We start from the raw sequence: 17,519 nt of genomic DNA, 5'->3' as shown, positions 1-17,519 counted from the left end.
CGGATAGGGGCAACTTTGACTTACTCTACTGAGGGACCTTACACCAATGGAGAATCAGGAGTAGCAAAGACTCGCTCAGCCACGCCGCCTCCCTTCCCCATGCTTTTCACACTCTCCCTCCCTGGACTTGCAAGAGTGGTTTCCAGCACTTGACACTGGCAGAGATTCCCTTTCTACAGGGGGGGAATTCTCCAGTGTAAATCTCCAGCTACCGTAGCCCACTGTGTGCCATGCAATGTAAGCAGGGCAAGGTGAACTTGGCAGATCATAGAATCCAACCATGTCTATTTTCTGTCAGTTGGTTAAGGTTAGATTTTGATTTTATGTGTCACTTTTCTGCTGCACGCTTCTAAATGCATTTTAATATTTTGCGCACTGGAAATAAAATACTGCTAGTTGGGGCTAGGTAACCAAAAATCTCCACTCACAGTCAGCAGTGCCGTAGCAATGCTGTCTATTATTCCTTTCAACACAATTATTCCCTTAAGCTGCCCAGACAGGTTTGGCGTGGATGCAGATAGAGAAAGTACAAGATGCAATCTCAACGAATCCTTCAGAAGATTATGCTCCAGTTCTGATGTTCAAAAAACGTTGCCATGACACTCTCATCATGCAGCACTGGGCTTGTATGATTTTATTTTATTTAACTCGGCCTTTGTGGGGAAGGACAATTGTCCTGTCTCCCTTAAAGAGATTCTTAAAGAAGAACCCGAAGGCCTGATCCTTGCAGGTAGTCTCATTGACTTGACTTAAATAGAACTAATCATATGCTTGATCCAAAGGTCATTAAAGCCACTGGAGACTCCCACTCATTTCAGTGTGCTTTGGATCACACCCCATGTAAGTAAAGCTTTGCAGGTTACAATGGGACTGCTCATGGTAGTAAAGTTAAATAGTTATTTGCAAGATTGGACTTTAGGCACTTTTGGAAATTTTACCTTAATCACATGCTTAACTTTAAGCACGAGTAGCCCCATTGACTTCAATGAGACTATCGATGTGCATTATGTGCTTTGCTGGGTCAGAGCCACAGTGCTTATAGCTAGAGCCCTACCAAATTCACAGTCCATTTTGGTCAGTTTCACGGTTCTAGGATTTTTTAAATCGTACATTTCATGATTTCAGCTATTTAAATCTGAAATTTCACGGTGTTGTAATTGTAGGGGTCCTGACCCAAAAAGGGGTCACAAGATTATTGTAGTGGGAGTTACGGTATTGCTACCCTTACTGCTGCTGGCGGCGGCACTGTCTTCACAGCTGGGCAGCTGGAGAGCGGCTCTGTTGGCAGGAAGCCCATCTCTGAAGGCAGAGCTGCCGCCAGCAGCAGCGCAGAAGTAAGGAAGGCAGGGTATGGTATTGCCACCCTTACTGCTGCACTGCTGCCTGCAGAGCTGGGCCCTCAGCCAGTAGCCGCCACTCTCCAGCCACCCTGCTCTGAAGGCAGCAGCACAGAAGCAAGGGTGGCATGGTATAGTATTGCCATGCTTACTTCTCTGCTGCTGCTGCTGGCGGGGGGTGCTGCCTTCAGAGCTGGGCGCCTGGCCAACAGCCGCCGCTCTCCAGCCACTCAGGTCTGAAGGCAGCGCAGAAGTGAGGGTGGCAATACAGTGACCCCCCTGCAACTCCCTCTTGGGTCAGGACCCCCAAAATGCTGGTCTCCCCTGTGAAATCTGTATCGTATACAGTAAAAGCACACAAAAGACCAGATTTCACGGTCTGTGACGTGTTTTTCATGGCCATGAATTTTGTAGGACCCTACTTATAGCTATGTAGTTCCATTGAATTCAGTGGGACTGCTCACATGCTTCAGGTTACACACATGCTTATTTCCCTTGCTGAATCAGAACCTATGATAACAGTTTGCAGGTGCCTTTGTCTGCTTTAGTAAGTGTTTTTCTTGACACTGTCAACCTATGCAGTGCCTTGGCATGCAGGAACCTTTGAAAACCTGTGTTAACTTTGTTTTATTGATTCCACTGTGTCGTCACATTTCTAAAATGGCAAATGTACCCAAGAAAATGAAATGTTGAGGCGAGGTTATAGGCAGCTGGCAAGCCAAAGAAGAAGCAGAAACAAATGTGAGGTTAAATGCCTCTCTTTTTTTATTCTTCCTTCTAGTAATTTCTGGGAATGTGAGAATTAGGGGAAAAATCTGAGTTGGCCTTAAGTTAAATTGGAAGTATGTTGACAGTAAAAGTGGGTTTAATTTATAAAGGTTGGAAGTTTATAAAAATAGGAACTATAGTCCAAGTTGCTATAGAGTTGGCAAGTTGTCGCTTTAAAAAATTTATACTGTTTAGTAGTCAGTGTGATCAGAAGTTAAAAGCCAACCTTAACACCTGACTGTGCCAGCTGCTGTGAAATAGAAAAGTTATTTCTGGATCATATTTTCATGTTGTGTTCTGAAGGAGAGGGAAGAAGAGACACTAAATTATTCCAGTCTCCCTCAGTCCAGATTTAAGTGTAATTCTTACTAGTTGGGGAGCAATAGAAAATACGTTTCTCTTCAGAACTAGGGTTCCCAGTCTAACAATGCTAATTGGTCAGATGTGTGTTTTGTGGGGGTTGGAACATTATTTGGGTCGTTAGTTGAGGCATTTCACTTGCAGACTTCTAAAGAGGGAAAATATGCACATTTGATGGCAGTGGCAATGGACTTGTATGCAGAAAATGGAGATTTGCCTTTTTCCCATATAATTATGGTGGATTTTTTTAAAATAGGGGCATGAACATTGTTAATGAAAACCAGGCAGTGAGTGAATCTCCAATAGGCTCGCTATTGCAGCACCATCAAGAGTTATGTTAAATTACAAAATCCAGACAAAAAAGGTAGGGTTTAGTGATGCAAGACTAACTTAGCTATGGGGGTTAATTATTGTTAGCTGATTATTCTCGAGCCAGCTGAACTGAGTTCCTTCACTGTAATAACACCTACTCCCTTTCCTAACAGAAACTGGAAGCACAGATACTGTACTAGAGGAAGTTTATTGTGATTTTTACAAAAAAGGAAATGTGCTGTAATTCAATATTGGTAAAAGACGAATCAACACTGAACATCACAATCTTTGCAAGTGTAAGGAAAAGTCAGAAGAAAGGGTAAATGGCTATAGCAGATTTTCCACAAGGCTGTGATAAGCAGTAACATTACCGCATAGTGTTCCCAAATGATATTTAATTCCTTTAAGTATATTCCTGGGCTTGTTTTAAGGCCTGGGCTTGTAAGTCTTACTTGTGACTTATCTTTATTCACATGAGCAGTCCTGTGGCCATCAATGGGAATGCACTCTTTAAAAAGGACTAATATCTCTGCTTTTAGGGCTTCCAAGAGAAGGCACTTAGTAAATTCTTGCACTCTGGTTTTATAGAAATTCTCCCAATTTTTGTCCCATTTCGTCACACCCAACGTGCAGTGGTTCATGGCTATTTTTTTCTGTAGGACCTGACCCAGAGCCCACCCCTGCCCCTAGGCTTCAGATCCTGAGCTGCAGCCCAAGCCCGAACATCTACACAGCTATTTTTAGCACCATAGTATGTAGACCCAGGCTCTGAGACTAGCTGCCACAGGATCCTGCTTGCTGTGTAGACGTACCCATAGTCATAGATGAAGAAAAATAGAGCCCAGTGTTATGAGCTGAGAACCAGGTCAGTTTCAGCTTTGCTCTTCCTGGCCTGGCCTTTGTGGGTCACAATGGGCTAGATGCTGCTGCCCTCACTCATCTTTCCCCTTCAATTGTCATGTTGAAGTCAATGGAACTGCTCGCCAAAGACCAGACTTTGATATCCTTACTCAAGTTGAGTAGCACCCTACTCCATGGCAATCCCAATGATTTAGGGGAGGTAAGGTCCTGTTGAATGTCAGTAAGGGTATCAGAATCTGGTCTGGAGTGAGCAAGGGCAGCAGAATCTGATCATATATTGCTAAAACTTCAACCGCGGTTTTCAAATCCGGTTTTTTATATTTGAAGTTTAGACAAAACTTTCCGTATGAGATTGCACGTTACTGACACAGCTAAATATATATTGCAAAGTACTTTATTTAAACTTTTAAAAATAATCTGTATTATGTAAAGGGCTGTCTCCCTTATTTATGGCAAATCCTATACATCCTTTATTAAAAGGATATTTTTTACCCGATAGCCTTTGAGTCTCAGGCACTGTAAGTAAATAGTTCTCTGTGTAATCTTTGGTCCACATGCATAGCTGCCTTTAGCATTATTAACAGATATTTTTGCATGAGGTTGCACTGAAGCAAAGAGAGAGCGAACAAACTTCCCTGTTGTCCAGACATATACATTCCATAAACCCTGATGGGGATTAGGCATGAACACCAAGGTGTCTACTATACGCAGTGTATTCCATAGCATGAAACATATCACAAATACAGAGGAAACACATGGCCTATAGAATCATGTGCTAAATAGCCACGTGAACAGAACCCACTTTTCAGAACTCAGCACTTTCATCACATTGAAAGCTGGGTTTCAGTTGCCTTTCAGCTCTCAGTTTTTACAGAGAAGCTGATTTTATTTATTTAGGTTTCACAAAATCTAGTGCTTTCCTTAATGTTTGTTTTTTAAAACCACACAAATAATGAAGATCTGTCCCTTACAACTTTACCACAAGCCAGACAAGTAACTATTACAAATAATGTCCTGTGCTGCAGATTGACAACCAGCCCATCTGCAAAGTCCCAGCAAACAAACAAAAATTGCTTTACAATGTGCCTGGAAAGTTAACAAATCTGGGCTCTGAGAAAGCTAGCTAGGCAGCAAGGTCCAAAGGCTTTGCCATCAAACCCGTTGATCTCAACTGCAGCAATATCGCAGGGGGAGAGAGGCGATGTCTCAGAGAACCAGGTCCCAAAATGTTTAGAGTATTATAGGTTAAAACCAACACTTTGAATTCCACCCAGAAACGGATTGGTGAAGCCAAAGCACTGCTGAGGCAAATCCCAAACTGGAATAGAGCATCCCAGACCAATCCATTTCTGTCTCATTTACATTATGCTCTTGGCAGGAGGAGGAGGCACTTCCACAAATCAGTTTTGATACATCTTGACTGAGACAAAAATTAATCCTGGGCTAAAGTCTTTTAAACCAACTATTGACTAGTTACTTTGGAGAGACCCTTCAGGGAGGAACGCTGCTGCCTTATCCAGTGAATGCATGCGGGAGTAATAATAGAGTTAGCATTTCTGACATCAGGATTTTACAATGAGGATACTGATACTAGCTTGATTGCAGTGGCACATGTGCCGCCACCAGTTTATATCCACTCAGGGCCAATCCTTTGTTCTGTGCCATCAGTTGGAGTAGTGCTTGCCCAAGGAGTAGTGTACTCTGTGTTGTGCACCAAATTCCAAAAAGATAAAGGAAACTGTGTTTAATCTAATCGATATTTGTAACTATTTTTGTTTATTTGTTTTCGGTATTGACCTATCAGAGTCATAGAAGAGGCATAAGGAAATTCGACCCTCAATAATTTATACTTTTTTTGAACTGTCCTACATACTAAAATAAATGCCAATAGAGTCCACTGCAGGAAATCTTTACTGTTTTCTTAGAAACTCTTTAAGATGTAAACATCCTGTTGATATCAATCTCAGATTCTCCTAGTGTTTACACAGCAGCAGCTATCATTGTACAAGGTCTGGCAGAGGAGCTGATAATACTGTATGCAGGCAACATTTAAGGAGTTAAGGTTAAAAATACTTATAGTAACTTAAGAGTAAAACAGCTTACAAGAACATTGTCGTTACTACTCTATGAAGCGTTAAGATTAAACTTAAACCCCAAAACTTTAAAATCTTGAAATACCCAGTTAAAACCTTAACTCTGTCCCTGTAGAGAAATTCTGAGAAAAACCAGACAGCTTTGTTCATTCACAAGCAACAGGTGCCTCTCATGAGGGATCACATAAGCTAAAATGCCTTACTCACAGGATTACCAACTCTCACAATTTTATCATGTCTTGTGATATTTGAGGGTTTTTCTTAAAGCCCCAATTACAGTAACTCCTCACTTAAAGTCATCCCGGTTAATGTTGTTTCGTTGTTACGTTGCTGATCAATTAGGGAACATGCTCGTTTAAAGTTGTGTAATGCTCTCTTCTAACGTCGTTTGGCAGCCGCCTGCTTTGTCTACTGCTTGCAGGAAGAGCAGCCCGTTGCAGCTAGCTGGTGGGGGCTTGGAACCAGGGTGGACCAGCAGCCCCCCTATCAGCTCCCCGCTCCCCTAAGTTCCCTGTGCAGCAGCCGCCCAGCAGGCTAGCAATTGCAGCTGTCCCTCCTCCCACTGCCATGTGCTGCTCCTGCCCTCTGCCTTGGAGCTGCTACCCGAGACTCCTGCTTGCTGTGCGAGTGGGAGGGAAGGAAGAATCGGGGCTAATGGCAGGGTGTCCCACTCCCCCCTGCTCCTGCACCCCGCTTACCCCATCTTCCATAGAGCGGGGGGGGACACTAGGGCTCAGGACAGAGGAGCTTGCAGCAGCTGCGGTCTCAGCAAGCTGATCTAATTAACAAGGCAATGTACTTAAAGGGGAAATGCGCATATCTCCCTCCATTCCTGCTGCCTTGTAGAGTGAGAGAGTTAACCCTGGAGGGCTCAGCCAGTTGGTAGTTCATCATTTAGCAGTAAGGAAATATCCCATCCTCTGACTCCTCCACCTCAACCAAGCTTCACAATCATCATCACTGTGTACGAGTATTAAATTGTTTGTTTAAAACTTATACTGTGTGTATATATATATGTAATATAGTCTTTTGTCTGGTGAAAAAAATTTCCCTGGAACCTAACCCCCTCATTTACGTTAATTCTTATGGGGAAATTGGATTCGCTTAACATCGTTTTGCTTAAAGTCACATTTTTCAGGAACATAACTACAGCATTAAGTGAGGAGTTACTGTGCTGGATCAGGTTATTACCTGAGTGTCTTAGCTTTCATTTTTTACAAAGTAAGTGTCTAGTTCTCCTGGTGTCAGCTACAAAATGTGAATCCTACATGTCCCAAGATCAGAAGGAAAATAATAAGAATCCCAAATTTATTGTTTTTTCCCTTAAATCTCATGATTTTTTAAGCCAGTCTTGTGAATATTGGGGCCTGACTCATGTTTTTTGAATGCTTGGGTTGGCAATAGTGTACTCATAATGGTATAGCGATTGTACTGACTCCGGTCAACTCTACAGCCACACATGGGCCAGAGGAAAAGATGTGTTTTACAGATTCCCAAGTACACAAATAGCATACAGAAGGCCAACATTCCCCACTCTTGATGAAGAGACCACGTGCCTCCAATTACTCATGTTTCGTTAATTACAGAGCTACTTAATCTAAATGCAGTAAAAGCTGCCTTAGCGACCACCTCTGAAGAGAGACCACCTGTCATGAGTGACCACTTACAGAGGCTATGGAATGTTTTCCCCCTATAATTTAACTATGAAGAATCTGTGAACAGTAACAACCTGTCATCTGTGACTAGCGACCACATTTCCTTACTCCCTTCCGTAAAAACAAACCTGTAAGAGAAACCAATCTTCCTTACTTCTGTGCTGCTGCTGGCGGCGGCGTTGCCTTCAGCGCTGGGTGCTTGGCTAGCAGCTGCTGCTCTCTGGCCACCCAGCTCTGAAGGCAGAGCAGAGAGCAGCAGTTGCTGGCTGGGTGCCCAGCTCTGAAGGCAGTACCGCTGCCAGCAGCAGCACAGAAGTAAGGGTGGCATGGCATGGTATGGTATTGTCACCCTTACTTCTCTGCTGGCACTGGAGTGGCCTGCAGAGCTGGGTGCCCAGCCAGCAGCCCCCACTCTGCAGCCGCCCAGCTCTGAAGGCAGCGCAGAAATAAGGGTGGCGATACCACAAACCCCCTATAATAGTCTTGCAACCCTCTTTTGGGTCTGGACCCCCAATTTGAGAAATGCTGTGTACTTTTGTATACTTTGCTGTTCTACTGTATTAATAAACACCAAGAGATTTTAAATACAGTACAGTACTGTATTGTATACTGTATGTAATGTTCATTCAAAAGGCGATTCAAATTAAACGTGAAACATGGGTAATAATAGTAGTCTTTTTCTACATCATAAAAGTGTCCATTTTACAGCAAACCTTTGAAGAGAGACCACCTCTTACAAGTCACCCCTTTTGCTAACTCCCATGAGGTGTCGCTCTTGGCACGTTTTACTGTATGCAGCCTGGAGGTAAAGAAAGTCTTTTCCATAAAGTGCTAGCTGCAGTGGAGAACGTTTGTTCTCAACCAGTCACCAAATTGTACAGAGGGACAGAGTAGCCACAGGCTCGATAAGCAAAAGAATTGGGGAAAGGAGTAAAGGGCCATGAAGTGGGCCAGAGCCAGGCGATTGATCTTAAAAGGAAGGAGGGCACGTTTGAATTGTGGAGGTCTGAATGAGTTGGGATTAATGGCAAAGTTCATCTACAGTTTTCTTGGCAATGTAGTGTGTAGGTGAAGGGTTCTACTGCTTTACCCTGTACAGAGAGAATTTCAAAGCTATAAATGATAGTTAGATACCGAACTCCCATTGACTTTTCGTTGGTGCCTTAATTCCATGTGTGCCTTTGAAAATCTCCCCTGCCGATTGTGACCCACATTTTAGATTGTATGGCACAATCCATTCAACACCGGGATTCAGGTAGCAGAACTGACTATCAGAATACAAATTTGGATTCTAACAAAGTTCAGGAATTTCTAATTAGAATATTTATGAATATAATTTTTTTATATTAAAGTGGCATGGCTGGTAATCCCACCTATTATTAAAATTACATAACACTGCCCATTGCGAGACTCTGTGTTCAGTAGCTTAGTTGTGTTTATGTTAAACACTTTTGCGCGCGCACTTAGATGTATAACTTGTATTAGTTACGTGTCCATTAAAGACTGGCTGATACAGCCAGTATTCCACTGTATCCAAAATTTGGGTTGGTGAACTTCAATGAGAGGAAAACAAATGAGACACAAACATGAAACATTTTGTGAAATGCCATCCATAATGAAATGTTGGCCCTTTGCCCACCTCTACTCCAGTATACAATGAGGTGCATTTATTTCTATTTCAAATTGTTGCAGAATCGTTTAAAATTAAAACAATTGAAGCTTTTTTGTGATTGAAAACAATCTTGTTTGTCTCCTGATTTGTTTGTGTTGCTCAGTTATGCGCTGAAGCTCAGAAATGAAATATGCAACAAATGTAATTAATGTAATTGGACCAAGCTGTACATGTGACCCATTGAGAAATCAACATATTTTTCATACTTGCATTCAGACATTTTAGCACAAAGCATCATTTTTTGACCCATTCTTGCACATTTTCAAAATCTTACGACTTTGCCGTCTGTAACCCCTTGAAAAAGCGGTTATGAAAATTTGAGACGATACCAGAAGGGTTGTGAAATGATTTCTAAGAAAGAGACATGTTCACTTTCCTAGTAGAGAGGAAGATACTCCATTGGTTACAGCATTAACTTAGGACTTTGGAGCCCTGGCTTCAGATTCCTGCTGTGCCAGAGACATCCTTTGTGACCTTGGACAACTCATTTACCATCTCTTAGCCTTGGTTCCCCATCTGTAAATGAGGATAATACCTCACAGGGGTGTTGTGAAGATAAATACATTAAAGATTGTGAAGTGCTCAGATACTATGATAATAGGTATGGGATAAGTAGATAAAATAGACAGACAACATGTAGCATGTTTTGCACCAATTACCAGGTCCAATTCCAACCTGATGATGATGTAACCCAGCAACACATAATAGCTAAAAGCAAAATCTCCTATCATTTTAGACAAAACCCTGGGCTTCAAGGCAGCTGGGATGGGCTGCCAAGTCAGTATATATGTACCACACAGAGATATGCCAGTACCTATGCAGTACAGTGATTGGCACCCTCTAAATACCTAAATTAAATAGAGTAAGATAGATCCTTTGATTTCTGGACCTCTGTAAGCAGAAACTCCTAATCTAGAAATGAATTAACTCCAGACACACAACTGGTTACTACACAACAGTCTGGTGTGCTTAACATGCATATTAAGTGAGATTGAATCCAATATATCTATTTTTCTTGTCCATATTGGGCTAGGTAAGTGATGAACAGACCCTGCCATTTTAGCCTTTGGCTGTACACTTTAAAAATGTAATGCTTTTTAAGGCTTGATCCTGTAAAGGGACAACTTGTGCAACTAAAATTAAGCACAGGCCTCGGTGTTTGCTACTCAGGACTTAAATTACATTGATGTTTTTGGTGTGTAACTGTTGCGGCATTAGTGAGTGATGGGACCCAAAAAAGTCTAACCAACTGTTTTCTTCTGCTAGAGATCTCGTAATTGGGGGAACTTTTCTGGTCAGTTCTTTGCGTATGCAATTGCCCTGACAGTTGCAACAGATGTTGGATAACGGCATCTTGACAGTTGCTGAAGCATTTTAGCAAAGAATCACGGCAATTTACCTTTTCTAGATCAGCTCCAGTATTTTTTTAGAACCCATCCCCGTAGTTCCCTCCTCTCATAGCTTTGTTAAGAGCACACAGAGAAGACAGGAGGATAAAATAATGGGGTCTGCCAGTTTTATTTTCCTAACCGAGCGTAGCTTATTTTCTTTACCAAATGTATAAGCATCTATCCTCTGGTAACATGTCATAGTTGTTGACTTGTGAACATTGTCCTATGATGATCCCACTGTACATTTAAATATAAAATGGTAGGGTGAAAAAATATGCCTTTTTAAATTCCTTTTCCTTCTTACACTTCCTTTTAAACAATGAAGAACCTGTACAGGGATCATTTTGTTTTCATCACCAATGTGATGACTGGAACAACGTTATCTGGTGGTTCAACATCTTTCTTGGTGTATGGGAGAAAGAAGATGGTATGTTTATATGTAAATTGTATCAGGCCAGATCCTGAGCTGGTGTAAATTGATTTCAATGGAGCTGTGCCAGCAGAGGATCCGGCCTTTAGATTTAATTTTTCTTTATATAGGGTAGTGTTAAAGAATATTTAATATGTGTATCCAGTCACAACCTAACTGGTCATTTCTTACTAGACAGAATCATTGGAAAACTCTCCCTTAATAACGTAGATACTGTTAAGAAGCTTACAGTCTGCCCTGGTGAGGCATGGACTTGTTGATCTAATGGATTTAACAGGGTCTTCAATCTCAAATAATAATGAAAATCTTCGCCCTTACTGAGTACTCATCCAGTTGATCTCAGAACACTTCACAAAGTATCATTATCCCTAGTTTTGCAGATGGGGAAACAGAGGCATAGCGAGGTGAAGTTATTTTATCATGATCAGTAGCAGGACTGCTGGATCATGCCATTTCCCCTAATTTCTAGGATTCTGTGTTGTTCCTTTATTTGACTATTGCTCCCTCCTTCCCCTTTCAAATGAATGTTTTCTCTATGCTTTGATTTCTAGCTGATTTTTTATTATGGAGTTGCAGACAACTGGTGCCCACAACAGTATTTTGAAGAGATCAAGATGGATTTTCCGGATGGGGACATTCGGCTCTGTGAGAAGGGAATCCGCCATGCTTTTGTCCTAGATGCCAGCAGAGAGGTGGCGGCGATGATCACAGACTGGTTACAAGACATTCTGACCAGATTATAAACACTCGTTCAGTGAATAATGACAAGAAAAAAAAAGTTGCCCTTTGGTGAATGTGTAATTCTCTGTCAGAGTCTGACCCTAATTTTTCTGTGCATTATAGATTATGGCTTGTTTTCTACTGAGACATCTTACAGAAGGATAAAGTCCCACTGACTGGTCTAAAGTATAGCTCCATCAGCACAATAATATTGGATCCCCATGCTGTACCAGCAGGGCTCTACAAGGCATTTCAGGGATTCTATCAAATATAGATCAGGACTTTACAGAGTATGAAATAATTATCAGCTGATAGCACTGTCCCCAAAATTGGTATGAGAACTACCAAGACATCTCTCTGGACACATGGCTGGTAAGTGCTAGAAGAGCTACACGTTCAAAATGAGAGCAGGGAAAGGACAGACCTAAGGTCAAAAGTCTCAAAGTGGAATGTCTCAAGTTAAATAGCTAAATCCATATTCATCCACTTACATAAGTGGCGTGGTTCTCAGAGGTACTGCACACTCACTGCGGTCAATGGGAACTGCAGGTGTTCAGCACCTTTAAAAAATCAAGCCACTTTTGTCATGTGCCTAAATATAGATTTAAGTCCCTAACTCTAGAGGGATGCAAGATTAACACTTTTGACCCAAATGCACAAGTTGAATGAATTCACAATAAGAAAATGGCCAACATTTCTGTCACAACTGGATGTGCATATGAAATTTCATGAACCATTTTAAAACATATAGGCCCAGATCCTCAGATGATGTAAATAAGCTCCATCAGTTTGTCAGTTTGTACCAGCTGAGGATCTGGTCCTTACTCTAATACATTACTGATAAATACACTTCATCATCCTCATGCACACTCCTTCGCCCTTTTATTTCACTTCAATCTAGATTGCAAACAGTGCAAAAAAAAAATCTATCGTGAAAATGACTCAAAGCTAAGAATGAAAACTCTATAGGCATTGGGAGCAGAAATTGCCAAGAGAGACAAGTGGAATCAGGAAAAATGTCCTAACAGTGAGATTGTGAAATAGTCTCTCAAAGGAAAAGATATGAGCGCAGTCCCCAGAGACACTTAAAAATAGAAAAAGCACTGGATAATATAGTGTAAGGAGCAATCCTTCCCTGGCAGGGAGATTGGTGACCTAATATGTCTTTTACATCTCTGACTTGTATGATCCATTAAGAATTTAAATAAGGCACTAGGGGAGATGATAAGGAAGTCCTGTATGATGCAGGAGGTCAGACTGGATAACCCAAGAATTCTCTTCTTGCTATTCCTTTATATGATTACACACACAGTCATTTCTGTTTAAGTTCCTTTGTGGTATTTAAAGGCAAACTGTAGCAGAATCCAATTTCCAGTTTTCTGTGGACTTGTCTTCAGAACTCCAGGGTTGTATAACATCTGGTACACCAATGAATTTATGGATGATGTTTGTGAATGATGTTAATGAAACAGAAGATGATGCTTAAGGTTGAAATGTTAGGCAGTCTGTAGTAGCATAAGTTGAGTGTGTGTGAGGCAATTGTCCCAGACTGTTCTGTGAAACTAACCCGGTCATGGTTATTACAAGCTCATAGAAGCCGCCTTCTCTCAGCAGGACCATAGTGGCGCAATAGAATATATGTTGTTGCCTTATATGGTCATAACAACTGCAACAACAAAAATCACTGTGCCCAGTTTTGAAATCTACAGTTATATGTGTGATCAAACAGCCCCCAGATGCTGATATGCAGTCATTTTAGATGTTCTTTCTGCTGCGGCTTCTGAACCCATGTTCTGGCATAGATATTCCATGTGCAGGGTGAAGCATATATATGTATGTTAGCAACAAATGTCAGCATTGAGTTCAGTAGATTCTTCTGTAATTACGTGTTGATATGATTGAATAAATTGTTCATTCCTTGCAGTATATTGAATTGAATAGCTGGGTATGGAATCAGTTTGTAAACATTCAGCTGTTTTAAGTGGCCCTTCCAGAGGTAGAAAATCTTGCCGTAACAAGAGACTACAAGCAACCACTGAAGCCTGGAAACTGAAAACCTATGGTGTACTCTTGTTCACAGTGTATTATTCATATACAGAAGATGGGGAACTGACTTCACAATACATGAACTTTGTGTATTCTTTTTATATTGTTCCTCTCTTGTGCCCTGTTAAACGATGATAGTAAATCCCACTGAATGCACTGAGGCCTATCATGTGGGTAGAGATGGTCAGTAACAGCCAGATCTGCTGCTGAATAATCCCTTATGACTTTATTAAATCTGTTTGCTCTAAGGCTAATGAGAATTTTATGAATCAATCAATTCCTTCCTCTTGGGAGCTGATTCCGCATGGTTGAAGTCTGGAAATACGCTACTCTGCTCAGTGCTAACAAGAAGGGGCCTAGTTTTCAGAAGTACTGACCCCCATCTCCGCCCCGCACCTCTTGTTGAAGCCAATGGGAACTAATCAGCACCTCTGAAAATCAAGCTCTATGTGTTGTGCTGACTGATCTGATCTGCAGTATGAGAAATATTATTCTTTTCACGCTGAGAGCAGCAGGCTTTTCACCAGGAAAATCCAACTCCTCTGGTGCTAAGAGGTTAGCCAAGATCCGAGGCACAGAACTTCAAAAGAGAGCATGGGTCAAACATGCCAGTTTAACTGTAAGAATACAGTAAAACCTTGCTAATTTGCAGTAATGACTGGTGACCGATTGTAAATGAATTAATTTTGTGAATTAGGCCCTGATCCAGTCAAGCTCTAAAGCTCATGTTTAACTCGTGAACAGCCCCATTAACTTCAACGGGACTTCAGCTGATGCTTAAGTGCTTTGCTGAGTAAGTATGAGATGTTGCATATCTAAAGGTAAACACAAGGTAAGTGTTTTGCTCAATTGGGGCCTTTTGGAGAAAGTGAGCAAACACAATCAGAAAAGTACAAACATTTCTAGCAAAATGGACTTGCTTGTATTTTGACATCAATTAATTGGTTTTAATTCTCCTACTTCATAACCTAGTGCCTGCAGAATTTCCAAAAACTACTGCCTGACTTAGGAGCCGAATTCCCATTTTCAAAAGTGACTTAGGCACATAGGAGCCTACATCTCAGTGAAAGTCAAATGGATTTAAGCTCCTGAATCACCTAGACTATTTAGTCTTTGCTGTCGACAGCACCTCTTTGTATGTGTTATAGTATCTGTGGTTTAGTGAGATTCCGCTATATAGGAGAAGTTTGCCTGATATGTGTACAGCTGTTATAGTGGAGATTTTGCACTGGGACATGAAGCTAAGCAGGGAGGACTGTGTAGGTACACACACAAAGCAGAATCTGTCCTCTACAGTTGTTCACATTTACATATTTAATTTTTCAGCGAATCAGTTCATATTTGCATCTTTTCTTCATCTTTTCTTCCACCACCCAACACCCGAAGCCTAGCTAGCCTACAAACAAACACTCTGAATAAGAGACAAAGTTTTATTGTTAGCACAGTTGCTCAAAACATTATTGGATTTGTGTAAACCTGCTGGATCCAGGAGACTGTCATGTTACTCTCAGTGTCACAGGTCACGCTCAGGCTCACAATTACAGTGAGGTTCTGCGTCACTTCGCTCACAGCAAAACATTCTCTTTCTCAGCGTTTAGACAAAATAAGAATCCAGGGAGAGTTTGCGAGTGACCAGGCACCATTAAAGCAGCATATATTGCTAGAACAACTGATGGGATTTTAGTAAAAGCAAAAACTGTAGCGGCAGTAAATACAATCCGGTTGCCAGAAGTGATTGTTGCTCAAGGCGGCATCACGCAGAAGTTATGAAACAGGACAATTCTCATGCACAAGTGGGACAGAGGAAGAAAAAGCCACTGCCTTTGCCTTGAGAGTGCCTCAATTAGAGATTATTTTCAAGTGTTCAAGCTGATGCTAAGTGAAGTGGATTTTTCCATTTCGTATATTGCACAAAAGTACTTGCAAGAAAATAATTGTGCTGCGGTTTCCTACCAGTTTGCAGAGGCTAATAAATATAGCATGTTGTTTAAAACATATGACTCATTTTTCAATGTGTAGTTTGTTGTTCAAATCCTTGCTGAAAAGTTCTCCACTACCCTCTATGAAGAAACTCAGAGCGTAAAAGACAGCTGGAGAATGCTCCTTATTTTTCCTATTCACTAAAATCTCGATCTAACATCCTTTAAACCCCCCAACCTCTCAAATACACTACACTATACCCAATCTTCACAAAAATCCTTCGGTATGCAGGCCACATGGAATGGAGTTTGGCAGGGGGAGGGGCAATAGAGGCATTCCCAATGCCAGTGCCCAGTTTCTTGTTTTTATTGAAGGGAGAAATCTTTTAAAATTGCCAACAATGTTTTTGTGCCAACTACACTTGTTGTTAGGAGGAATAATGTTCACAGTTTGAGCTGTTCCTATATAAATGTTTACTTCATCTATTGTTCCTTCTGTATGGGTCCCTTTCCACTAGCAAAACAGGTGAATCTACACATAAGAGATCAGACAAGTGTGAAAGTCAAAGGGATATCAAATGCAGATTATTGGTCAAGGACCCACTCCAGCGAATCACTTAAGCATGTGCCTAACTTTAAGCATATGAGTAGCCTCCTGGAAATCAATGAGATCATTCAAGTGCTTAAAGTTACACACGTGCTTAAGTGCTTTCCTGAAGTGAGGCCCAGGATAGGTGGCACCGGGTAAAAGTCCTTTTACATGCTAATCTTTCTTATCTCTAACTTACAGCAGACGTGAGTGAAGATTTTAAAAGAAAAGGAAAACAAGTTATGTGGCTCACCAGATGGGGGTTTCCTTCTGTTATCATAACCCTATGGGCTTGCACCAGGCAATTTCCAAAACAGGACAGAGCCAAACACAGCGACATTCCTTTGGAAATTTCCACTTTGTGGGAGAGAAAATTGAAGTACTTGCATAAATGAAACAATGCCCAGGTAATATTTAACCAGTGAACATAGACTGAGCCGTACCTCCTGTGCTATACTTTGTACAAAAGTCCTCCCAAATCATCTCCCCAGACATCTCTTGGGGTTTACTAAAATGTATAGAACTGCATGGGGTATGACAGGAAACACTCCTGTTAAGTCTCCACATGGATATAAGAGCCTGATCAGAAGCCCATTAAAATTAGCTGCAGTCTGGAAAATGCCAGCATTATAAGAGTTAAATACTTCAGGCAAACTTCTAGTGTCTGATCTGCATATGTTTCTCTCTGGCTTTGAAAAGTGATGTTGGTCTGTTGTGAATGAAACACATATCTGATGCCTTTCAGGATTTTTCCATGCTCCCAAATGTGCCTTACTGCAGATAAATACGCTTACAATATTGTAGATGGTAAAGTTCTAATAGGAGGCATTTTTAGTAATACACCACTCTTTCATCTTGTGTAAATCACTGAGCTGGTGTCCATTTTATGAACACAGGTTAGAACAATTCATTCTCTACACCTTGATTTTTCTGGCAATTGTGTTTATGCAACTATTTCACCAAATATAAATGTCCCACTGAAAACACATGCAGCAAAGATTCTTGCATAGATATTGGACAATCCCTTAATGAATGTAGTCCCCAGAAAGGAAAACAAATCCTACGAAAACCTTTCCTAACTCATGCATCCCATGAAATTAAAAGTTAACCTAAAAAGGATTTTTGAAAGGGCTTTGCCAAAATAGCTTTTTTATTATGTATAAAAGGAGCCTGACATTTCAAAAAATAAAAATGAAGAAAGAAGAAATAATGAAGGAAGACCAAAATCCAAAGGATGCTTAATTATAAAAATTACTTAATACAAAATTTGCTGCCTAAATACTATGTGATCTAATGTCTACAAACTATCACTAGAGCTGGTCAAAAAATTCCCAAAGCAATTCATTAATATTTTTTTTCCAAAATG

The 17,519-nt window shown here is 41.0% G+C and overlaps 1 protein-coding gene across 3 annotated transcripts in view; it reads left to right on the top strand.

Annotated features, from left to right (window-relative positions):
* The window catches only part of LDAH (lipid droplet associated hydrolase), a 187,337-nt gene extending 171,754 nt beyond the window's left edge, over positions 1-15,583 (top strand). For all 3 annotated transcript variants that reach the window (XM_026655710.1, XM_026655703.1, XM_026655700.1), the window contains one exon: positions 11,431-15,583. In XM_026655710.1, the coding sequence (XP_026511495.1) occupies positions 11,431-11,622 (192 nt within the window). In that variant the 3' untranslated portion in view covers positions 11,623-15,583. The remainder of the gene's footprint in view (positions 1-11,430) is intronic.
* The last annotated feature ends 1,936 nt before the right edge of the window (positions 15,584-17,519 follow it).

This window comes from Terrapene carolina, unplaced genomic scaffold, assembly GCF_002925995.2.
Source record: "Terrapene carolina triunguis isolate 2854851 unplaced genomic scaffold, T_m_triunguis-2.0 Scaffold42, whole genome shotgun sequence".
In the NCBI taxonomy this organism is placed as follows: Eukaryota; Metazoa; Chordata; order Testudines; family Emydidae; genus Terrapene; species Terrapene triunguis.
Note: the sequence above shows the minus strand (reverse complement) of the source record. Positions and strands in the feature narration are given on the sequence as shown.